General features: G+C 41.7%; 2 protein-coding genes across 2 annotated transcripts in view; one reads left to right on the top strand and one right to left on the bottom strand.

Moving 5' to 3' along the window:
* Nucleotides 1-141, bottom strand: part of Cwc27 (CWC27 spliceosome associated cyclophilin) — a 175,797-nt gene extending 175,656 nt beyond the window's left edge. The window contains exon 1 of the mRNA XM_038321639.1: nucleotides 6-141. The gene's annotated coding sequence lies outside the window, so the exon portion shown is untranslated. The remainder of the gene's footprint in view (nucleotides 1-5) is intronic.
* Nucleotides 73-23,590, top strand: Srek1ip1 (SREK1 interacting protein 1). Its single transcript, XM_038321641.2, has 5 exons — nucleotides 73-254; nucleotides 14,148-14,195; nucleotides 16,514-16,657; nucleotides 19,281-19,353; nucleotides 21,717-23,590. Exons 1-5 carry the CDS (start codon nucleotides 242-244, stop codon nucleotides 21,898-21,900), a joined length of 462 nt encoding a protein of 153 aa, XP_038177569.1. The 5' UTR covers nucleotides 73-241; the 3' UTR covers nucleotides 21,901-23,590.
* Nucleotides 23,591-24,540: the final 950 nt, after the last annotated feature.

Genomic DNA, 24,540 nt, shown 5'->3' with positions numbered 1-24,540 from the left:
CTCACCTCCCGAAGTCGGCCGAAATGGTTCCGACCATGTGTGCTCCGCGGTAGGACTCCCCTGGAAATTGCATCCGCTGCGCCTTAGTTCCGCGAACCCCGGGAGCGCATCTGGCCTTCCCCTGCCGTGTGCTATAGTTGTGGGGACCGGGTGGGAGAGATCTCTCCGATAGTGCGTTATCCTCGCAACGGACCTGACCCTAAAGCGACCTCGAAAGCTCAGGACTCCGCTCACCTGCCTCATGGCAATCCCAGGTGAAGATCAACCGTAGGGTCCCCTTACAGAGGAATGGGGCGAGCAGTGGAGTCCAGGGAGCGGGGCGGCGGGGAGTCCTCGGGGATTCAGACGAAGGCCTGAAAATGTACAGAGCTGGTTGGTTTACGTGAAAAAAAAGTTTACACTACAAGTCCAAAGGGAGCGAGGAAAGAGGGAGAGGTCGTCTCGGTCGCTCCTCGGCAAGCCCGAACTGCCCAGGCTTACACGGAAAGTGTACTGTAGGAGGAAGAGAAGACTTGGGAGCAGTAAACTCTAGGCCTAAGAGGACAAGTTACCCAGAAGACTAACAGGAACTTTCACAGGGCTTCAAATAAAATTCGAAATGTGAACATCTGGCGAACCCAGGGAGCCATACACACTATACTGAAAGACACCAAGTCCAGAAGCGCACCTGGGGTTTGTTTGGCTCTTCCTGTCTGTAGTTACAGTGTGGCTGTAGGCCGGTTTGCTGTGCCCTTCAGGGCCTCAGTTTCCCTATCTGTAAAAGAAGGAGCCTTGTTGAATTATATCTGATTCTTTCTAGGTTTCAATTTTATCTTCAGAGATTTCTAACCTAAAAAAAAAAAAAAAAAAAAAAAAAGGCATGCTCCGGGGATGTTTTTGTCTGCTACTCCAGTTTACTAGAGAGTTCAGGAGCTGCAAAAACTTCCCAAGCCGCCTTTGGCAAGATGTGTCTGTCTCGGCAGACTCCTCTTGGCAGGTGTTTTTAAGAGATATTCCCGCCGCGAATTTTGGAGATTTACAATGCACAGAACGTGGAAAAGACCCTGAAAATGTTTGCAAAGCCCCGACTTTGCTTAAAACTGTGCTTCCTGCGGCTGTTTGATCTCTGCCTTTGTTCTTTGGCAGCCTTTTCCAAACCTTCTTAAAGAGATAGCTGGGGGTGAGGGTGGAGGTAGGGTGGGGTGGCTTCTTTCCTCACTTCCGCAGTTTGCCAAGGAGCCCGTCTGGAGCTGTGAGGAGAGAAATGACTGTCCACTCTTCAGGGTGTGGTCGCGAGCATGAGAGCCACCTTTGCTCTCATGGAACTCAGCAGGGAAAAGGGAGGAATTTACAGAAAGTGGGACTACGGCTGTGGCAAGCAAAATAGTGTGGACACCTAGCAGGATGCAGAGTACAAAAGGTTTATGTTCCAGATGAGACCTAAAATGTGGGGGGGGGGGGGGGCCTGCAGGGAGAGGGACTGGCTGTGAAGAGGAAGAAAGAAGAGGAGATGAAAGGTGCCTACTGTGGCTAACCTTCCCTGAGCTGTGAGAGAAAAGAGAAATTACCTAAAGCCATAATCACAGTATCGAACATTTACTATGTAACCCATGCATCTGATACTATGTTAAACATTGTAATTTTTGCTCTTCCTTGAATAACAGCCGCTCCGAGATAGCTGTTCATATTCCCACTTTACAGGCGGAGGGACATAGAAATCAGGTAACTTGGCTATTACAAGAGTTAATGGCAGGTTATCCCAGCTCTTCCCCACCTTGTGGGAGTGCATTTCCTAGCCTATCGGTGGCACAATAAAGAAATGCCCTGTAATTGAAGGACATTAAGCAAGAACGAAGTGTTTGGATATTGACAGACAATAGGAAACTGCTTTAGGGTTTTAGTTTTGTTTTTTTTTTTAAGTTACATTTTAGGATGCAGTGACCTAGAGGAGAGTCAGCTAATTTGGAGGCACAGTGGGTGGTTTGGGGAGTTTCTGGTGAATTATGTATGCCATGACACCTGTTGAGGCTGTGGTCTCCTTAGAGAAGCAGCTAAATTGGAGGTGTGTCTTTGGTGGTCGAATCACCACCAAATTGAGGACTGCTTTGTTGTAGGTGGGAAAAGACACTCACCTGGCTCCTGATGTGAGATAATTGGAGAGGCCTCATAACTGGGAAGACATCTCCCAAGAGCAGAGTTGGGGGTGGGAGGCGATCAGTTCCGTTTGGAGCTTGCGTTGAGGTTAGTCGGACCCAAAACGGAAATAGCTAATAGCATAAGGAATACGTAGATCTTAGGCAGGAAGTTAGAGTTGAGAACAACACATCATAGGAATTAAGGGATAAAGCCTGAATGAGACTGTATGGCCAGGGTGTGTAATGTGTGAAGAGGAGCGCTGACTGGATCCTAGGGAATAATGGCATATAAGGGGACATCAGAGAGAGACAAGTCTGAACAGTAGCTTGCTGGGGCATTTCGAGAGGTTCTGGTGATCTCTGTATCACGCCCCTATACCCGGAGCTGGCCCTCACGCCCCTGTACTTGGAGCTGGCCCTCTGTCGCTGTTTATTATTTGATCAGGTGTTCTCAGCGCCCATGTGGTCTGAGTACACCAGGAGACACGCTGTAAAACTTTCGGGATGAAACTGTGCTACTTAAGAAAAGGGACAAAAGCGACTTTTCTTCTCGCTTTGTTTGAGATGCTCTTAAACTTGAGACCAGTGTTAAAAATATGTTAACCTTTCAGTTCAAAATAATGCTTCAAAGCATAACAATAAATTGTGTCATTAAGCTAGATGGAACGACTTCCATAAAGCCACCAAAAATCAAGATAATAGGCACGACAGATGGCTCGGACGCACAATGCAACCCGCTTTAGAAAATACAGACACAGAAGGTGTTAAGATAATTTCTTGGATGATCGATCCAGACGCTGCATGGGAGGAAAATAGAGCTCCATTGAGGTGATCATCAAGGAGGACAAGTATTGTGTCACGCTCCTTTATGTTAGGTGCAATGGATTCAGCTTGGGATGACTGTTCCTGGTTATTATAAGGTGTAACTATAGAGTAATGAGGCTGCTTTTCAGAAACCACCAGCCTTGTCTGTTTCAGCGGTCACATGATCCCGCTGCTGTTCCTCAGCATTGTATGCTAGCTTAAACCATTATGTAGGTAACAATGAGAGACTGAAGACCTTAGGAAAATCGGAGATGCTTAGTTATTTCACACACAGCATTGAACATAGGATTCAGCGAAGTTTACTTTCTTTGGAGCGTTTCTTTGCTCGTTCACAGTTATCAGATTTGCTGTCGTTGAAGTTGGGCTGGTGAGTCGCTGTTCTCCATCAAGTGTCAGCCAGGCACAAGTGGCAGTGTGTGTTACTGATAGGGACTGTGTCTCCCGGGGAAGTCTGTCCCCAGGACAGAGGATGACAGTGCCACATTAACATTTCCTTCTCACCTCCCTTCAGTATTGCTGAAGCATCTACGTCATCACAGACATGCGGAATCACACTCCAGCCTATTTCCCTCGTTCCTCAGCCACACTCTAGGCAACTTCCCTCTCTAACATGGCTGCTGAAACAATGTTCATAAAATCATGTCTGAGTCTATCATTTCTGGGAGGCAGACAGTTACCTGTGAATTTTGTAATTTTCTTTAAGTCACTTAACCTTCCGTAGACTGTTTTATTGTCTCCATAAGGAAGGGGAGAATTTCTTCAGCTTCTAAACTATTAAACCGCCCTTCTCAACAAGAACGAAGTGTATAGCTCTGAGCATGACCAATGTTTTTCTGCCTTTCTTATATATGCATCAGTGATGCAGAAAACCCGACTCGGCTCTTTTCTGACCTCGCGCGCGTTTTCTTTCTGTGTCTTGTGCCTCTGTTACTGTTATCCCTTCATTATATATTCATTCCAGCCTCGGGTTTTCAGCTGACAGTCTTGCCTGTCACTTTTCAAATGCTTATTAGCAAGCTTATACGTTCTTTTTTCATGTTGTCCAGCACAGTCTGTCATGAATCACAGCTATGGGTACACGGATATGATGCGGCAGGAAAGAGACCTTGGCGGGTGAGAGCCCATGTTGGGTGAGAGACAGACAGGCCTGGCAGACACTGCGGGTGAGAGACAGACACACAGGAGAACAGGGCTTAAGTGGGAAATCTTGTTAAAAAAAGGGGGGGGGGGGACAGGAGGGGAGAGACCAGCCTCTGGGGACAGGAACAGAGAAAGAGAAGAGAGAAAGATACAGAGAGAAAAGGGAAGAAGAGATAGAAATAGGCAGAGTTTTGCCTGTTAAAGGGACAGGGTATGCTTGTCTTGCACACAAGAGCACACTGCAAGGTCCCCCAAGGGGCGGGGCTGCGTGTGTCAGGATGCTAATGTACACTGCCCTAGGTAACCTAGTATGGTGTAGCTTCTTGTAGTGAGGGACTTTTTTTGTTTTGATGACTTGTCTAATACCAGTTCAGAGTTATACATCCATATATAGGATTTATGGCTCATTTACAACAAGCACAATCCAGTGCTGGCAGTCTTGATTACTTCATTAGACCACAGATTATACTTATTGTCCAGTGACAATAACTTTTGGTTATATACCCAAGGCTTATGGGTACCTGGGCTCCCCAGTTAAGATTTCACCAATTTGGGCAGAGTGAAGAGGGAAGTTAGGGATCTTTGGGTTGGGAAAGACCACAGGCTTCTTGTTCTTATCTTAGTTAGAGATTGCAATATATTTTTGAAGGAGACTTTGGTGATTACTCCAAACTCTCCCTGTAACTTCTTGCTAAGTGTAGCTCAGATCTGCTTGAAACTCACAATACAGTAGGCTAATCTCAAGCTAAAGGCTCTGCGGTCTCTGGTTACAGGCAGTATCACCATACCCAGCTTAGCTTTCCTTCATCCGCTATTTTGTGAAGCAAATAGAAGGAAGAATTTTATGCCTTTACTTAAGTTAGCTGTTTCATATCATTAGTTGAAGGGGTTCTAGCTGCGTTTTCACCCCTCCCTTAGGGATCAAATGATTAAAGAGGCATAAACAATAGGACATCTGCTCTTTCAAGGAATTTCCATCAAGAATTTCATTTAGCTTACTGTTTAAATTCTTGAAAGATTTCTAATTTCTGTTATTCTTTTTCTATTTTAGTCTCCTTGTTCCGTGTAAGATCCCAAAGGAGAGTGTGTCTACAACTATTAATATAAACCAGTAGAAAGTTTAAACACTTGTTTTATTTTTATATTCAACTTTCACAAGACAATTATATTTTATACAGACATTATCATTCCTATATTAAATATCCCTACTATCTTAGGTTAAAAAGCACACACACACACAATAAATTAATACTCTATTGAAAGAACCCCACAGTATGTTAACCTAAATGAATAAGATAACCAAATGGAAAATGATTACAAAACAAAAGAAATCCAACCCACTGTTACGGAATCTAATTAAATTAAAAGTGAAAAGATGGTGCCCTGGGGTAGAGGTGATGCAGTTGCTAAGTGATACAGAGAAAGCTTAGACGCTTTAGCTGCTTGCTTTTGACATTAAATGATTATATTTTCAAAGTACAAGACAGATGATAAAATAGGAAAGTAGGTTCTACTGATTGCTGTTACGGTTTTTGAGGCGCTCAGTAAAGAAGCCACCTAAATGCCTGTTCCATGGTTAAGGGGGAAGGTTTTTATTGTAGATATGAGAGGGAGAATAGCCAGAGTCGTCTGGGGGTATCTGCCATGGTTACTTCTCAGGGACAGAGAGAGGAGCAGAGAGAAATGGTGGGGAGTGAAGCGGACTGGCCGTTGCCAGGGATATGGGAACTTGTTGCCAGGGCTATGGGAACAGAGAAGATGGCAAAAATGGTTGGAGAGTCTTGCCTGATACAGGGGTTGTATTGCTGGGGGAGGAGGGCAAGTTAAGCCAGGTGACCAGTGTGGGTCCTTGAGTTATTGGAGACTTGTTAGAGTTAATAGAAAACGAGATGCTCTTTTCTGGAGATGGGGGGGGGGGGGGGGAGGTGGTAGGAGTAGATAAGAAAGTAACAACTTTTCCTGGCAAGCAGAAACAAAGTTTCTGAAGAATGCTGACTGTACAGCCTGTTCTGACCCCAGACTGCCATCTCGTGAGGCCCTGACAGTTCCAGTTTGCGTAGCTGAGTGTTGACTTTGAGCCTAGTGTGGTGTACCTGCCTAGAATCGCAGCACTGAGGAGCTAGAGGCAGGAACAGCACTATAAACTTGAAGGCAGACAGGCATACATTTTAAATTACAGGCCAACAGGGTCTACAGAGCATTTCAAAACTAATTTTTGGCTTGGGAATCAGAAAATATATCTTCCAAATAACTGTATTTTATGTCAGATCTGATGTTTTCGCCGTATTTTGAGAGCTGCCAAGAGAATCTCTTCACTTGTTTCTCTCCCTTTCTTTAGCCGTTGCGGTTCAGTCTTTGAAACATTGTTTCCACAGCGGAACCCCAGCAGCTTGTCATCCTCTGGCCTCAGCTTCCTTCTTCTCTGATTCTTTTCTTTTCTCACCTTACTCCTCACTGTTGCTGTTTGTAAGTTTTCTTTCTGTGTCAGCTGCTTTACTAAAATATAATTTACATCTATTAAAAGGCCCGCAGATAAAAAAAAAAAGTGCAACCAAAGAATTTATGTGTGTATGATAGACAGCGGTTCTCAACCTTTTAACTCTGTGGCCCTTTAATACAGCTCCTCGTGTTGTGCTGACCCCAACCACAAAATTATCTTCCTTGCTGCTTCATAATTGGAATTTGCTACTGTTATGAATCATTATATAAATATGTTTTCCAGTGTTCTTAGGCGACCCCCTGAAAGGGTCGTTTGACCCCCAAAGGGTTCTCGACCCAGGTTGAGAACCACTGCTATAGAAGAAAAGAAATAAATAACCAAAGTAAAGTTCGGTCCTTGTTATGTAAGTGCAGCATCACAGACAGTTCTGCTGTAACTTTCTTTCCTCTTCCTGTATGTGCTAGGGATTGTTCTCTTTCATGAAGCACTGGCCTCATTCCTTCATACCATAACTTAGATAGTATTCTCTTTCTGTTCTTAGAGTTACAAACTATGTTGCTGTGATTAACTTTATACGTAGTTGGTTTGCACTTATGCAAGTAAACTGAGTTCTCAGGTGTGGGGTTGTTGGAGTAAGGCCTTGTGGTAGACTTCACACGATGCTCATTTACACACCACTGACCCTTCCAGAGTGTGCTCCCCCACGGACCATTCCAGAGTGTGCTCCCCCACAGACCCTTCCAGAGTGTACTCCTCCACGGACCCTTCCAGAGTGTGCTCCCCCACTGACCCTTCCAGAGTGTGCTCCCCCCACTTTCCATTCCAGAGTGTGCCCCACTCAAAGCTCTCTTCAAGTTTCTCTACCTGAGCTCCTTTCATAGGAGAAAATGGAATCCTGGTACCATTATTAATGAGCATTTCCCATATAAAGATATTTCCTACATGTTTTAGAGCCGTTCCTGTTTTCTTTCCATATGCTTTCTGGTCCACTGTTTGCCTTCTTCCCATTTTTCTGCAGTGGCCATCGGTCTTTTCCTCAGGATGTGCTGATTTTCCACAGTGGTGAGTTTCTCCCTCCTGCGAGTTACAAGTGTTCCGCAACCCTTCAAATGTGTTCTGAGTTTGCTCCTGCTGGCTTTCACCACTGGAATGCAGCCCTCAGTGCCCCACCCCCAGCATACACACAACCTGGTCTTATTATGTGCTTCTATGGTGACCTTTAGATTGCAGGTCCTGATTACCAAGGAGAACTTGAAGAGGGCAGGAGGCATCGCTGCCTAAGCCAGCTTAGTGGTGAGGAAACCAAGAGCATCAAGGAGCTACAAGTAAATGGGAGAGTGGCTCTCTGCGGGGGGGGGGGGGGGGGGGGCGCACCACACAAGAGCTAGAGTTCCTGTCTGAATGACAGAAAACCAAAGATTAAATTGAAAAAGAAAGGAGTTTATTGACTCTAAGAAGATCCTTGCTAATAATGTTCAGAAACCAGAAAAGGCGAAGTACACCAAACCGAGCACTCTGCCACTATGTCGTGCTTTGGAAATGAATGAACCCCCCCTTCCCCGCCCCATAGGCCAAACTGGCCTTAAGCTCACTACGTAGCCCAACTAGACTTAAACTCAGCATCCTCCTGCCTCAACCTCTTGATGTTGAGATGACATGATGGAGGATTCCCATTGGCTAATAAAGAAACTGCCTGGCCCATTTGATTGGCCAACATTTAGGTGGGCAGAGTAGACAGAACAGGAAAAAGGAAGTGAGGTAGATGGCTCAGAAAATTGCCCCGCCTCTCCTCTCTGAGGCAGACTGCCATACCTCTCCTAAGAGAGAGAGATGCAACGAAGCTCCAGCCCAAGATGGACGTATGCTAGAATTTTTCCCGGTAAGACACCACTTTGTGGTGCTACACAGATTATTAGATATGAGTTAGAGAAGATGTGAGTAAGAGGCTGAAAATAATGGGCCAGGCAGTATTTAAAAGAATACAGTTTCCGTGTAATTATTTCGGGGCACAAGCTAGCCCGGCGATCAGGAGCAGGGCTGCAGGAAAGCAGCCCACAGCCCCTCACTACAGAATGGCTCCCAACATGGATAACTGGATCCACAGAAAGCTTGAGAAAGCTTGGGAAAGAATAGAGTAAAGCATGTTTTCTTGATAGCAGCAATTTCTCGGGTCTGGCTCTGCTTGCTAGAGGCTAGCAAGAGCTCTCATCTAAGAGAGGCTTCCTGACTCAGCTTTAGCTGCAAATCCCTGCAGCTCTTTTAAGAGATCCTGCCACGAAACACTTAAGTGGTGCTGATGAAAAACTGCCTGCATGCTTTTCCGTTTTCAGCCGTAGCAGGAAAAAAGCTGTGCCGTTTAAAAATGCCGGTTTTCTAGGCCGTCCTGCCAGGGCAAACTCTGACTCTTTCAAGCAGGCGGTCCTGACAATGGAGCTTTTGGTTGTTGTTTAACACTGTTGCAGCTTGCTTGCTGGCAGGGACCTTGAAACTCCATAGAGTTGTGGCAGTAAAAACGGCTACAGGGGTACCTCCGCCATGAGGCTGGAAAGCTAAGGAATGGCAGGATCTAGCTGGCAAAGCCGCGGCTTGAATCCTACCCATATTGCTCAGTAATTTAAAGGCTCATATGGTCAGAAAAAGAGTGATAGAGATTCAAAAACAAAGAAAACCTCTAAATGATTTACACTGTGTTAAAAATATATGCACGATAAAGGTTAAAGTCCTTAAAAGTAAAAAAGATAGAGCCGGGCGGTGGTGGCGCACGCCTTTAATCCCAGTACTCAGGAGGCAGAGGCAGGCGGATCTCTGTGAGTTCGAGGCCAGCCTGGTCTACAAGAGCTAGTTCCAGGACAGGCTCTAAAAAAGCTGCAGAGAAACCCTGTCTCGAAAAACCAAAAAAAAAACAAAAAACAAAAAAGAAAGAAAAAAAAGTAAAAAAGATAGAAAGAGTAGTTGGGTGTGGTGGTACACATCTTTAATCCCCACACTTGGGAGGCAGAGGTAGATTGAACTCTGTGATTTAAAGGTGTGGTAACAACACCTTTAATCCCAGCACTTGGGAAACAAAGGCAAGTAGACCTCTGAGTTCAAGGACAGCCTGATCTAAAGAGTTATTCCAGGACAAAGAACCTGTCTCAAAAAGTAAAAGTAAAAATAAACGAAATAGAGGTTAAAACAAAGCTGCACAAAGATGGAAAATATACGGAGAATCTTGATACTGTATGCTATTATGCTCTCTTTGAATTATTTGAATGCTGAGGAAGGAGCAACAGCTGCTAAAAGATATTTGTTTATAAATGCTGCTGAACTAATCCAGAATAGATATTTTGAAAATACCTTGACTTTAAAATTTGGATCTAAGGATATGATGCTTTGGAAAAGAGATTCTTCTTTTATTTTTACAGAAAATGAGACCCATTGGATTGCTATCACCCCAATATGGTATGATAGACCACAACCTCCTGAAAGGTTGTTGTGAACACTTTAAGAAAATTACTTCACCCAACTGATGACTGAGATGAACCTGGCACACAGGTTACACTATGAAAGATCTGATTAACAGCGTCCCCATTCAGCAGGAAGCAGTTTGGAGAGAAATAACTGCGCCCATGTTCCCAAATATTGTTTACAAATGTTGTTTTACATTTAAAGGGGGATATGATATAGATATGAATAATTTGCATTTATATGGATTTTGCTTTAGTGATTTAAATTTAAGGTCAATTTTGTTATATGTATATGTATTTCTGATCTTGATTAAGGTATTGTGATTGTGTAGTTCATTTTAAAAATGTAATGTATAATTAAGAAATATAGGTTGTTAATGGATTATCATCGATAATAGTAAAGCTTATAGTCATGTTAGATTTTCAAGATATATAGAGATATATTTCAGTTAGATAGACATTCTTCATATCTTTCAAAGACTACAGAATATTCCACTTAAATGTCTTAATAACTTAGGACTTTTCATGACAATGAGACACATCTGCTCCTGGCAGCACAAGCTACTTCAAGAGGAAGATGGGCATCTAAGAGGCTACTTATGGAGTTTGATAGCCATTGGGCAAGAAACTGCTCTTGCTTGGACTGTTGCATAAACTGGACACAGAGAACCCACAGAGAGGACTGCTGAACTTGCCTAAATGTGAGATGATTCTCATGAAAGGGTCTGTGAGACATTCTGCAGGACACAGCAGATACTGACTGAAGTGCCTTTGAAATTTCCTGCTTCATGGAAATGTCTCTGGATACTTTGGGCCTGAAGGCTGAAGATGGATGTCCCAACAGTACAAAAGAACTTTGGGTGACTGTCCAGGCAGCAAGATGTCTCTATCATTTCTAGAGTTTGGAAATTGCATATTTCTTATTTACTTAGGTAATATTGTGTCCTTCTGGAGTCTTTGATGGAGCTGAAGAAGAATAGATAGATAGATAGTTATAGTTGTTTTCCTTTGTTATGATAAAAGATAAAGTAGATATAAATATTGTAACTGTAATTTTTGCATGATAACTGTTTTGTTATATGTAATTTTACTATGTTAAAGTTAAAGCCTTTCTTTTTTGTTTAAACAGAAAAAGGGGAAATGATGGAGGATTCCCATTGGCTAATAAAGAAACTGCCTGGCCCATTTGATTGGCCAACATTTAGGTGGGCAGAGTAGACAGAACAGGAAAAAGGAAGTGAAGTAGATGGCTCAGAAAATTGCCCCGCCTCTCCTCTCTGAGGCAGACTGCCATACCTCTCCTAAGAGAGAGATGCAACGAAGCTCCAGCCCAAGATGGACGTATGCTAGAATCTTGCCCGGTAAAACACCACTTTGTGGTGCTACACAGATTATTAGATATGAGTTAGAGATGTGAGTAAGAGGCTGAAAATAATGGGCCAGGCAGAATACAGTTTTTGTGTTGTTATTTTGGGGCATATGCTAGCCAGGCGGCCGGGAGCCGGGCGGGAACGTGGTCTGCAGCTCCACACAACAATTACAGATACTTAGCTAGAAGCCAGATCTTGACAACAGGGTGAACTATGATTACATCACTTTCCCCAGGTCTGTGATGTCCTTTGCCTTGTCTCAAAGGTCTGCAGAAGCCTTCATTAGCCAGGCAGTCTTGCAAATGATTACAAGTAAAACTGAGATCTTAATTTAGTCAAAGGCTAGTAAGGAAGTAGCTTGTAAGGAGATCTGGTTATTTCTTCGTCATAAAACGTTTTGTCTTGTTTACAGAAGATAGCCTGAGAAAAATTTCATGTTCTGTTCGTTCTCGAAATATGAAGCGCAGCCGGGCGGTGGTGGCGCACGCCTTTAATCCCAGCACTCGGGAGGCAGAAGCAGGTGGATCTCTGAGTTCGAGGACAGCCTGGTCTACAAGAGCTAGTTCCAGGACAGGCTCTAGAAACTACAGGGAAACCCTGTCTCGAAAAAACCAAAAAAAAAAAAGAAAAGAAAAAAAAGAAATATGAAGCGCTTGAAGAATGAGTTCACATCAGGGTCTCTTGCTCTAAATGAGTTCAGTTCTAGCACAGGCAGAGGTGAGAGAGTTTCACACCTGCCTGTCACTGTTCGTCTGTGGCAGTAGTAATACTGGTGCATAAAGCAGTTTGTTCCATATTATTCAACATCTGTGGATTCTATGGAAACAACACTGACCCATATTCTCTGATTTTTTGGTCAACATGCAATTATTTTTATAATGGAGAAGCCTTAAGTTATATTAATCCAGTCGTATTCCACAGCTGATCCTGCTAACTGTGGCATGTGGGTTCTTACAGGACAAAGTAAAGACAGCGTCTAAAGGGAAGGGATCAATCAGTACACAGTGCTTAGAAACTTCAGCGGTGACACCCTCTCTGATTTAAGCATGTAATACTGTAAAAAATAGTAACAGCTTCTAGAGTTTGAGGTGAAAGTTGGCTTCAGAAGAACTGTAACTAATGAGTTCTTAGGAAGGGATAGGAGGAGGGTGTAGTGAGTAGTGTCAGAAAGGTCCTAGCTCCAGACGTGATGGAACTGTCACTCAGAGGCTAGCGGGGAGATGTTAACAGCTGTGCTGTGTGTTCATGGGAGGCTCAGATGTCAGTGGGATGCAGCATCCGCCTGGTCCCATCACCTGGATACAAGGTGCATCTACTTGGATGTTCTCTAAGGATGTCTATGGGCAATAGAGCAACGCTTGTTATTTAAGTACACATTGTAGGACTGTGTTTACAGAAGCAACTCGTTTAGTATAATATTTTTCTCCAAATTAGGAGTAGGGGGAAATAACTAGTGTTCAACCTTATCATATTAAAGAAGTGGTTTAAAAATTATTTTCATTTACAACTACTAAGGTTTTCTCTCTGCTCTCTACATTTTACAGTAGCCTCACATGGGGATGATAACTGATTTAGAAAGTGGGCACCCTGCACCAGAGAAATGGAATAATGTTGCACTTGGTCTCTCGTTGCTTTACAGAAGCCACTGAGAGGTTAAAGTTCATTTTGATGTACAGCGGAATATTTGGCCCTAAAAAATAATGCAGTTCTGGTGCATGCTATAATATGGATGATTCTAAAAAACACCATGTCAGACTTTTAAAAGGGACAACTATTAGCCTGGCAGTGGTGGTGCACGCCTTTAATCCTAGCACTCGGGAGGCAGAGGCAGGTGGATCTCTGTGAGTTCAAGACTTGTCTGGTCTACAGAGTGAGTTCCAGGACTAGGACTGCTACACAGGGAAACCCTGTCTCAAAAAACAAACAAACAAAAAAACCCTATTACCTGGTTTCTCCGGAGAGACAAATAAACTGGAGTAGCTGAGATTGGGGAGACATGAAGGTGTTTACTGTGTGTAGTTATTCTTCTTGGTGATAAAAGTCATTTGCAGAAGGACAGTAGTTGAGAGCTGCACATCACTGGGGAACTATTTGCCACACTGCTAAAATGCACATTTGAAGTGATCAAAGTCCTCACTTCGGTGTGTATTTATCACAGTTTTCAAAATGAGTTTTCCTTTATTTCAGCACCATCTGTATGTATTGACTACACAGACATAATGTGAATATTTGTGAACTTTTATCAGAATTGAACTGTGATTACTTTGTTTTCACTTATCAAAGTTCAAGTGCTAAATTTAAGTTATTTTATGATACCAAACAATTACAGTGCATTTTATGGAATATCATCAATTTCTTTGAGAAAAGGTAGAATTATTTTTTCTACTGAAAGACACAAAACGTTTGTTACACCTTAATGTTTCTATGTATGTATATTATATGTATATGTATATATATGGTAGGTATTTATAGATATATGGTAAATTAATTACGTTTCAACAATAAGCCATGGTGTCCTAGAATTTCTTCCCTGATGTTGTAGGATTCCTAAAATGTTTAAATTCTCAACTATAGTGCTGTTTTCCTACTGAATTAGAAAAATATATGTTCTTGAAATATTGGTCAAATGAATTGGGTAAATTCACTTTGAGTAAGTTAATTATTAATCAAAATAATTGAGTAGTGTTGCTAAGATTAGAGTTGTTTTTCAGGAAGTTTTGGAACAAAAGGTTTTCTTAGGATTTTATCATATGATGAAGTCTTTATTTTTAATTACATGTATTTCTCCAAATGTTCTCCAATTCTATTTCAGGTTGCAACAAGGACAATGTCCGAGCAGGCTGTAAAAAATGTGGCTACCGTAAGTTTACTGAAAAGCAACTTTCTATCTTCTTGTGTTTGCTGGGGCCATTGTTTTCGGGGCTGGGAGGGAGCAGTATGGTTCAGTATCCTGACTTCAGCAGCTCCGTGGGTGGTCCCGAGCCCCTGCCAGGATTTATAGTTGACTTGGTAACTAGCAAAGGAGCCATGAAATTCGAGGGGTTAACAGGAGATTTAGAAGTTTGAAGAAAATAGAACTAGGATAATTTAAAATATAAAAGAAAAGACTATGTCTATAAAAATCTAGGTGGTGCTAGAGAGACGGCTAGACAGTTTAGAGCACTTATTGCTCTTCTAGAGGACCCGGGTTTGATTCCCAGCAGCCATGCGATAACTCATGACCATGTGAAACTCCAGTCCCAGGGAGCTAGCATCCTTTTCTGGCCTCCACCAGCAGCAGGCATGCACATGATATATATACACATACATGCAGGCAAGAAATAAATAAAAATAAAACACACACATATAAAATATATAAGTAAATCTTTAAAAGATTTAAACATGTATATGTATGTACGCTTGTATATGCTATATATACATGTATGTATTGCTTTGTTTCTGGATACCAGATAAAGAGTTAAAACATTAAAAACAATCTTTGAATGTTTGCTGAATTTATCCCTTTGTACAAATTTATCCCTTTGTATTGGTCCCAGAATTTCTGCGTATGTGCAAAAAAACTTGATTTCAACAATGTCTTCCATGTGATTAATATAATAGAATTAGAAGGTACACCCAAGCCTATGTAATTACATACAGTACCTTGATTTGATTCTGTAAACAGCATTCCTCGAGGCAAATCCAGCAGCTCTGCAAGCCTTACCAATGGTTTTTCTCAGCATTACTTGCTGTCTCTAAAGTTGTTTGACATCTGTGCTAACTATACTAGACTGTTTAGAATGTGCCACTTCATTGAAGGGCTGTTTTCTAACAAATATAAGTGATTCAACAAAGATTTCCATGAAGAGTAAGAAATTAATTTATAAACTTTGTTATTTACAAAAAAAAAAAAAAAAACCTTACAAATAAAATAAATATCACAGACCATGATGGGAATGGGGTAGGACTGAGACAGCGCTTGGGAAAGATAATGGAGCCATTGAAACCCTCCCTCCCTCTGCTTCTCTCCTCCCCCCCATGTCTCTGTGTGTGGTGTGTGTGTGTGTGTGTGTGTGTGTGTGTATGTGTGTGTGTCCAGGACCAAGCCCTAAGAATGCTGTTGCCTCACATAGGGCGAATGTTCCCACCTCCACTAACCTCTAAACCCTCCAAGACAGCCTGAGGCTTGTCTTCAGGTGATCCCCAATCCTGTCAGGATCAGGTTAGTGAGAACTATCACAGGGAACAGTAACTGAAGTTTTCTTACTGGAAGAATTTTAGGAAAAGTGATATCAGAATTTAAATATTTCGTTTTTTAAATCCTTTCGAGAAGTATTTTTAGTTTTGTGTGATGCTTATGCATTATGACCATTTGAATTAGGTGAAAGCTGTAACCACATGAGTTGGCAGGCAAGCAGAGGAGGAGAGGCTACAGGGAGCGAATAAAATATACGGTTTCATGTATGCGAGAACGTTTTTAGTTACCTTAATCTAAATAATGTAAAATATCCTGTGCTGTGAGACAGGGAAAACAGTGATTCAGTGTTCCGGAATGCATGACAAGTGCCCCCACAATGTTTCCTGAATTAGAAGTTCCAGTGGAGAAGGGGAAAGTTCTGTTGGAATACTGTATGCAAGCAAAAAGCGTATAGGGAAAAGTCTAACCTACAGCAACAGAATAAAAGTTAAGGCTCTTGTGTTGTTATTGACCTTGTACTCCATTGCCCCCGTGAAGCACCAAAACGAAGAACACAGATGCATGTGTAGTTTTATCTGAAACACAATTAATAAAAACTCAGAGACAGAAATTGGGGTTCAGCCTGAAGGTCAGAAAACTAAAACACTAGCCACTGGCTCTTACATCAACCTCAGTTCAAAAATGGCGATCCTGCCTCCAGGAAACCTCAGAATGAGACTGAGACTGAGAGCCTCTCCTCCCGCTTTATAATCCTCTCTAGTTCTGGGATTGAGGGCATGCACCACTACCACCTGGTTTCTATGGGAAGCTAGCGTGTCTGCTGGGATTAAAGGAGTGTGTCATTGTGGCTCCTGGGATTACCATTGCTGCCTGGTCTGTAAGGCTGGCCAGTGTGGCTGTTTTACTTTTTTCGATCTTCAGACAAGCTTTATTACAATGCAAATGAAATGCAACTACATTTAGCCTTCTTGGTCTTCATTTTGTTTTGTTTTGTTATTTAGCTGGTCATCTGACTTTTGAGTGCCGCAATTTCCTCCGGGTTGACCCCAAAAGGGACATTGTGTTGGACGTCAGTAGCACAAGCAGTGAGGACAGCGATGAAGAAAATGAAGAACTGAACAAATTGCAGGCTCTGCAAGAGAAAAGTGAGCGTGGTGTTTCTCCTGTGTCTCCTTCTGGGCCAGGTCACACTTGTGTAATTGTGCCCATCACAGAGTTGTCTTTCTTACCACATGCAAGGGCTGCAGCACAGGTCAGAACATAGGCTTGGATGGAAGTCACTGGCATGAGAGTAGCGATCAGGAGGCAAGTCAGCTTCTGATTCCATAGCTGGTATTTTGCTTTTTCCTTGCTTGTTGCCTGTTACACTGGTATAAGACAAACATCGGATTGCCAGGTCCCATTGACAACTAGCAGAGATTTTAGATGCTCGGAAACTTCATAGCCATTTAGGGAACACTGAGAATCCTAGGCATAGGCAAAGGAGCATGCTAAGACTGTCAGCACATAGCCCCGGAGCTTCCTGTCTGCTTTTGGACGGGCTCTCACCACAGGGTACCTGAGAGGGGTTGGAGAGATGGCTCAGCGGTTGCGGAGCTTGCTGTGCTTCCACGGGGACTGAGTTCAGCTCCCACCTCAGGTGCTGTTGGCTGTTTTTGCTCTTACTTTTTTTTGAGCTTTTGGGGGGGCCCACCACCCAGCTCCCAAATAAATCACACACGGAGGCCTATTCTTAGTTATGAATGTACAGCCTTAGCTTGGTTCGTTTCTTGCCATCTTTTGTTAAATTATCCCATCTGTCTTTGGCCTTGGGGCTTTTATCTGTCTCTATTTCTGTATACCTTTTCTTCTTACCCAGTGTTTGACTGTGTAGCTGGAAGACTGGGTGACTGTTCCCCAAAGTCCTCTTCCTTCCTCTTTTGTTCTAAGATCCTTTTCTCCTCATAGTTATCCTCTCTGCCTGCTAGCCCCACCTATTTATCTTTCCTGCCTCTCTCTGGCTATTCAGCTCTTTATTAGCCCATCAGGTGTTTTAGGCAGACACAGTAACACAGCTTCACAGAAGTGAGCAAATGCAGCATAAACAGAAGTCACACCTTAAAATAATGTTCCCCAACGCTCAGGAAGTTCACAGCTGTTTGTAAGTCCAGCTTTAGAGAATCCTCCACCCTTCTTTGGTTTCTGCAGCACTGCATACATGGGGCATATAGTCACACAGTCACATAAGTAAAAACAATTTTTAAAAATCATTGAGAGATTTACATAAAAAGTTTTTATATTATTAAAAAAAACAACAAAAACCAGCTTCAGTTGGTTGTAAAAGAAGTGTCTCTACTCTTCATTCCATCTTATGTTTAAAAGCCTTGTTAATATAATGGGATCAGTATGATGCTGGAAGTTTATAAACTTCACATCCTCTATGTAGATATTATACAGAAGTAAATTCATTGTGTTCTAGATTTTCAGAGAGCTTTAAACAGTAATTTTTGTATTATTCCAACTTGAGGTAAAAAATAGTTGTTAAGCATGAGGAGGAGCCCTGATGGGCTGTCTCAGATTCTTACTTGGTACAGGTACTTAAATTAACATCATGGGCTGTCCTCTCCTGGTCCCCTGAACCTACTGTGTGCTGTGTCCTCTCCTTCTGCTCCACTGCACCCACTGTGTTCTGTCTCCTCTCCTGCTCCACTGCACCCACTGTGTGCTGTGTCCTCTCTTTCTGCTCCACTGCACCCACTGTGTTCTGTCTCCTCTCCTGCTCCACTGCACCCACTGTGTGCTGTGTCCTCTCTTTCTGCTCCATTGCACCCACTGTGTGCATTGTTCTCTCCTTCTGCTCTGCTGAATCCACTGTGTGCAGTGTCCTCTCCTTCTGCTCCGCTGTCTCCATGGTGTGCTGTGTCCTCTCCTGCTCCGCCGAACCCACTGTGTGCTGTCTCCTCTCCTGCTCCACCGAACCCACTGTGTGCTGTCTCCTCTCCTTCTGCTCCGCTCTCCCCACTGTGTGCTGTGACTTCTCCTGCTCCGCTGTCCCCACTGTGTACTGTGTCCTCTCCTGCTCTGCTGCACCCACCGTGTGCTGTGTCCTCTTCTGCTCCGCTGCACCCACTGTGTGCTGTGTCCTCTCCTGCTCTGCTGCACCCACCGTGTGCTGTGTCCTCTTCTGCTCCGCTGCACCCACTGTGTGCTGTGTCCTCTCCTGTTCTGCTGCACCCACTTTGTGCTGTGTCCTCTCCTTCTGCTCCGCTCTTCCCAGAGTATGCTGTGTCCTCTCCTGCACCCCTGTCCCCACTGTGTGCTGTGTCCTCTCCTTCTGCTCTGCTGACCCACTGTGTGCTGTGCTTTCTCTCTCACTTTCCTTTGACACAGAAGTTGGGTCAGGCTGTGGTGTTTGATTATACATATTTGTAATCTTCCTCTACACAATCTTCCTCTTGATACTAATTTCTGATTTCATATCGATGTGAATAGCCAGATGCTCGGTTGATTTCATTCTTAAGTTTGTTAAGACATAACCTATGAGCTAATGTGATCTTCTGAGTTTCCTAGTACAAGATATCATCGTTATATTGTAATTACCATCTATGAAAGAGAAGTCATTTTGCAGGTCCTTTCTTGCTTTTACTTTTTACTCCTGTTTATGTTGACTTCATCTTTCTAACTGTAAAATAAAATACACATGTGCACACATGCACACACAGGTACACACAGCATATTTGTACGTAGATTTGTGGTGACTGATGGTTTCCTCCACTTTCTCCCTTGCAGGAATAAATGAAGAAGAGGAGAAGAAAAAGGAAAAAAGCAAGGAGAAAATTAAATTAAAGAAAAAGAGGAAAAGGTACATTTTAGTAGGTTGTTTTAAGTGTTGAAAAAGAAAAACATAAACTGTTAGTCTGGAAGAATAATAAATTTTCTTTTTCATATAGTCCAGTTTACTGTTAAAGTTTTCTTAATGAGAATAACATATTTATATTTACTGTAGTGAAGTAGCAAAACCCTCGACATTAGAAATTAGGAATCAGAAATGATGTCATCACACAGTGACTTTGCATGTTCTCACTGGAACAAACCAAGGTCCTGATGAGAGGTAGTACCCCTCCTCCTTTATACATTTGTGTTCTGGATTTCACATTTAGAGTGAGAACTGAAAATTTGATTTGATGCACATCTAAATTCCTTGTATATATTTTTGCTCATTTTGAAATTGGATTCTAAATGTCTGTATTCTTCTTTCATTGCCATGACTAAGAAATTAATTTCTTCATGGGATTTAATAGAATTTCATAAGCCCAAACCTCCTTCAGCTTTTTCACAACCCTCACTAGCCATTTGTGAATGTTTTTACTGGTAAGATTTTTAATAATTAATTAAAGAAATTGACCAAATGCCGTTAAGAGACAAACCCTTCCTGGTTACTAAGTACAGTCTTGTTCAAACTGAGGTAAGTAGACATGTTTTTGAGCATTCGCTCATACTGAGGTCTGGTCTGAACTTTATTCTCCCAGATTTTTTTTAATTGGGTATTACTTTATAATTTTATAATACACTCGACTATATTTAATACTTCAGAAACCTTGTCAATGGTCAAAGTTAGCTCACTTTCAGGGGTAACATAAGAACTGCTAGGAGCAGAGGCTCAGATTTCTGACAAGTGTGTTGTGATTTGTGCTAAGGCAGCAGGTTGCATTGCATGGAGGAAACATGAGACTATGTAGTTGTTTATGTTCTGACATATTTGGTTTATTATATTTGGTTTGTAGTTAGAGATTATATTCAGACCTGTCTATGCCAAGCCTTGCAGTTCTAAGGACCTGAAACCCAAACTTCTTCGTACATGTACAGATAGCCATCTCATAGTGTGCTGTGCCCAAACCTAGTTTTGCCTTATAAATGAGAATCCAGGACCAAAAAGATGAAGGAAATGTGCAGGCATAGAAGAAGCTGTATGTGTGCAAATAAGTAGGCCAGCAAGAGAGTAGGGGGGAATCGAGGGGCAGCGTGGAGGCAGGGCCTCGCACAAACCACTCCTGAGACAGGCATCCCTGAACACTGCAGGCTCTGGATTCGCTTTTGCTCCCTGTGTCTGTCCTGAAGTTTCTTAGTTTGGGTTTTAGCCCCTAAATTGCTAATCTAACTTTAAAAATCTTTAACTAAAATGCAATTACAGAATTTCCCCCTTCCATTTCCTTTCTCCAACCCCTCCCATACACTTTTTCGGACTCTCTCTTAAATTCGTGACTTTAAAAAAAAAAGCTTTCAAATATTGGTTATAGATAGATAGATAGATAGATAGATAGATAGACTCCTAAATATATAAATAGAACCTGCTCAGTCCATATAATGTTACCTGTATGAACTAACTTTTGAGATACCTGTTGATTTTAAATTAATTCAATTTCTGTGTTGTCACATATATTTTTAATTTGGGCATAGGTAAAATGTTATGCTTTATATAAGATCTGAAAAGATAGAATTTTTGTTTGTTTCTTTTCCTCATTCCCAGCCTCTGCTGCAGCCCGTATCAGAAAAGGGAATTCTATGGGTCTTCCCTCTCAATTTTGTGTTAAAATATTAATAAAGTATAATGATAAATCATCCTCATTCATCTACATACAGTTTTTATTTAAAAGCACCCATTCTGCAAGTAATAAAAATTACTCAGAAATACAAGTACTCTTGTCTAGCACTGCAAACAGAAGGATCAAGTTCATTATCATGAAAAATCACAGGAATCACAAAAGTGCTTTTATTTTGTTAATTTTCATCTCTTCTCCATTCATCCTAAGGAACAATTAGAATCCTTTTTATATCTAGCCATAATTGCATCCCTTTGTGACTTTAGAGAATATGCTAACCAGTTATTACATATACAAGTGCGCTGTGTGCATGAGGTCGGGAGCTCTTTCTGCTTCAGTTTTCCCTCTAAGATTCTGAAGGGCAGGCCGTGTGCATCCCTGTCACAGCGCCAGAAAGAATGTCATTCTCACCGCATCTAAAGCCCATTGCATTACTAGAGCTAAGCAGAATATAGATGTAGCTTTATCACCTTCTGTGACCAAGCAGCAAAAACTTTGAATTCTGCATTTAAAGAGCATAGAAGGCTGTGTTTAAACTTTCTCTTCCAAGAGTTAAGGGGCTCAGATCCGCCTTAATTCTGCAGTCCCCACTGCAGTGCCAACCGTGATGTGTTCTTGCCCACAGGTCTTATTCCAGCTCCACCGAAGAGGACTCTTCAAAACAAAAGAAACAGAAGTATCAGAAAAAAGAAAAGAAAAAAGAAAAGAAGAACAAATCAAAAAAAGGAAAACATCACAAAAAAGAAAAAAAGAAGAGAAAAAAGGAAAAGCGTTCTTCCCCTAACCGTTCTGAATTCACCAAAAAGTAACCGAATCTCTGGCCTCTCTCAGGAAATTGAAGAATTCAATATTTTTAATTATTGTACTTTCCTTGGAATTGCTATATAATTACGCTTTGCAGCATATCCCAGCCTCTTTCGTAAAAGATATTTTTCACATGTTGGGACCCTTATCTCTCTGCCCATTGGTATTAAATCCATCTTGTTAATTGACAGCCATGCCTCAAGTATAGATATTTGTACACGCAAAGCACATCCTTTTGGGTCTTTGTGTTTCTGTGTGTTAGGCTAGCGTTGTCACTTCCTAAGTTAACTGCCACATGGCTTTACCGCAGTCAAACCAAGTAATCTACACAGCAGCTACTAAATGGCGTCCTTCCAGAGGCATTCTAGGTTGGTGGTAGTAGTTTGCTCTTGATACTGAGGAGTTTAATAGCTTTATCTACTGTGTAATGTATAAAGATAGTGAAGTTCTTCACTGTTGTTTTTAAATCTCTCAACTTTTTAAATAATATCATTGAAGATAAAACTGCTTTACTGATCTTATGTTTTTAAATGAATGGGATCTATAAGATAATAATGAAAGTATTTGTAACAAGTGTCAATGTTTTATGAAATGCATGTTCCTAGCACATGCCTCCCATGTTTTTATAACAATTAAAATATTCCCTTTTTAAAGAGAATCACTTAGCTTACTAGCAAGTCTGGCAGGGAGTTTCTGTGCTGGTCAGGACTATTAGGTGATACACAATGTGCCATATTGGCATGTCTTACGGTGATACCTCAAACACAGAGCTTTTTGTGTGGAAACAGCAGAATCGTCATTAAAGCTGATTTTTATTATATCTAGTGTATTTGATGCTTACATATGTATTGTGGCAGTTTTTATGAGCACTTGCTTATATATTTATTTTTTCTGAAACGATTTTGAAGTGAGTTTCACCCTGAACTTATGACTTCATGGAGAGCCATTGTTGATATTTCCTCCTTCACTTCAGTCACAAATGGAAGCACTGCAAAAAAAATAATAAAATCACGAATTTCATTCTGTACTTTTTAAAATAAAAGCCTTGGGCATACCATCATGAAAGCCTTTGTATAATAATGAGATTTATATATAAATAAGTGTTTTCAATAACATGTTAATAGATATTTTCTTTTTAATTTCATGGTCATTAGAGTAGTGTATTTTAACATCTAGTATTTCCAAATCCAGCAAGTTAACTTATGCTGTAAAAGCATTAAACCAACCTGCTAACTTGGATCAGCACCAAAGTTTCTAAGTACCTTACTATGGTGCACTTATATATCTTCAAATTGGTAAGTAGAGATGTGGCTGCAGGCGAATTTTTCATGTAAGAACACTTGGTCTTGCAGGCTGGAGAGTTCTTCCCTTGCCCTGCACCCAAACTTGCATGCCCTGGTCAGACCTGGGGCCTCGTAGGTCCCGTACATATTCTCCCCTCGCCTCTGCTCAGGCTCCACAGAAGCTACACCCACACCCTTTCCAGCACTGCTTCCATGAAGCGTGCGCATCTTCAGCTTTTCCACAATACAATTATTCTCTTGGCCCATAAAAAGTTGTTTTGCTTAGAGTTTAGTCAGTTGTTAGGACTAAAGCACAGAACTTTTAGATTTTTAAGGATTCATTTGTCTACACCAATTTGGTGAAAATTCAGTTCTTTGGTTATCTGAATTAATAAAAGTAAATAAAAATGAATGCCTTTCTTAAAATCCTTTTTAAAAAATAGCATGCAGCTGGAAAGGTGGCTCACACCCTTGCTGCTCTTAGAGAGGACCTGAGTTCAGTTCCCAGCAACCTCACTGGGAGGTTCATAACCACCTATAAGTTCCGCTGGTCCCGATGCCCTCATCTGACCTCCGTGGTACCCAGGAGCCCTTAACAGATGCTCACCCAGACATGTAAATTAACACATGCATATAGATTTAAGGTTTTTAATTTTAAACTTAAAAAGAAATAGCAAATACATAAAGAAATGGCCTCATCCAGTTGTGTGTGTGGCATTGTTAGCAGTGACAGTAGTTGCAGAGAAAGAGTTTGTCATATCTGTGAGTCTGATTTCTGTTACTTGTAAAAAAAAATATAAATTGACTTTATAAGGATTTTTTTTCCTCATTCAACTAATGATTCAGAAACATCATTTATATATGCAATCCACCAACTCTATAATAAAATAAAAGATTTTAATGGACCAGTCCTCTCCCCAGAAATAATCTTAACATTTTTAATAAATTTCCCTAGAATATTAGTATACCTTATGAAGGGCCTCATCCAAGTAAAAGTCATTCGTTTTTACTAAAGTAAGAAGTGGTTGGAATGGGTTGCAAATCTCACTAATACCTGCTAGGAAAAGTCATGAAGTTTCTTTTCAGGCAATACGTAGCAGAAAGAGCGTTTCATTTAGTAGTAACCGGGTTGGTGTGGCTCTGCAGCTGTGCCTGTGCCGTCCTGGCTGCACGCCGTCTCCTCTAAGCTCCTGTGCAGCCTTTGGCCGCCACCCTGGGCACATTCTCTCTCCAACTCCCCGTGTAAACCCCAGCAAAGTCATTTAGCTTCTTGGGGCCATGGTGTCTCTTGCCTATGAAATGTTGTACTATGTTTCCTCAGATCACTTCTAGAGAAATCCAAATAATACTCTTTTAAGAAGC

This window comes from Arvicola amphibius, chromosome 3 (genome assembly GCF_903992535.2).
Source record: "Arvicola amphibius chromosome 3, mArvAmp1.2, whole genome shotgun sequence".
NCBI classification, from domain to species: Eukaryota; Metazoa; Chordata; class Mammalia; order Rodentia; family Cricetidae; genus Arvicola; species Arvicola amphibius.
The sequence above is the reverse complement of the archived record's forward strand: the minus strand, read 5'-3'. Positions and strand labels throughout refer to the sequence as shown.

Excerpts from the sequence above, each read along its gene's own strand:
- Srek1ip1 (XM_038321641.2), top strand. Across the intron at positions 16,658-19,280 it reads GCAGGCTCTGCAAGAGAAAA|GAATAAATGAAGAAGAGGAG; the intron begins GTGAGCGTGGTG and ends TCTCCCTTGCAG. Across the intron at positions 19,354-21,716 it reads TTAAAGAAAAAGAGGAAAAG|GTCTTATTCCAGCTCCACCG; the intron begins GTACATTTTAGT and ends TCTTGCCCACAG.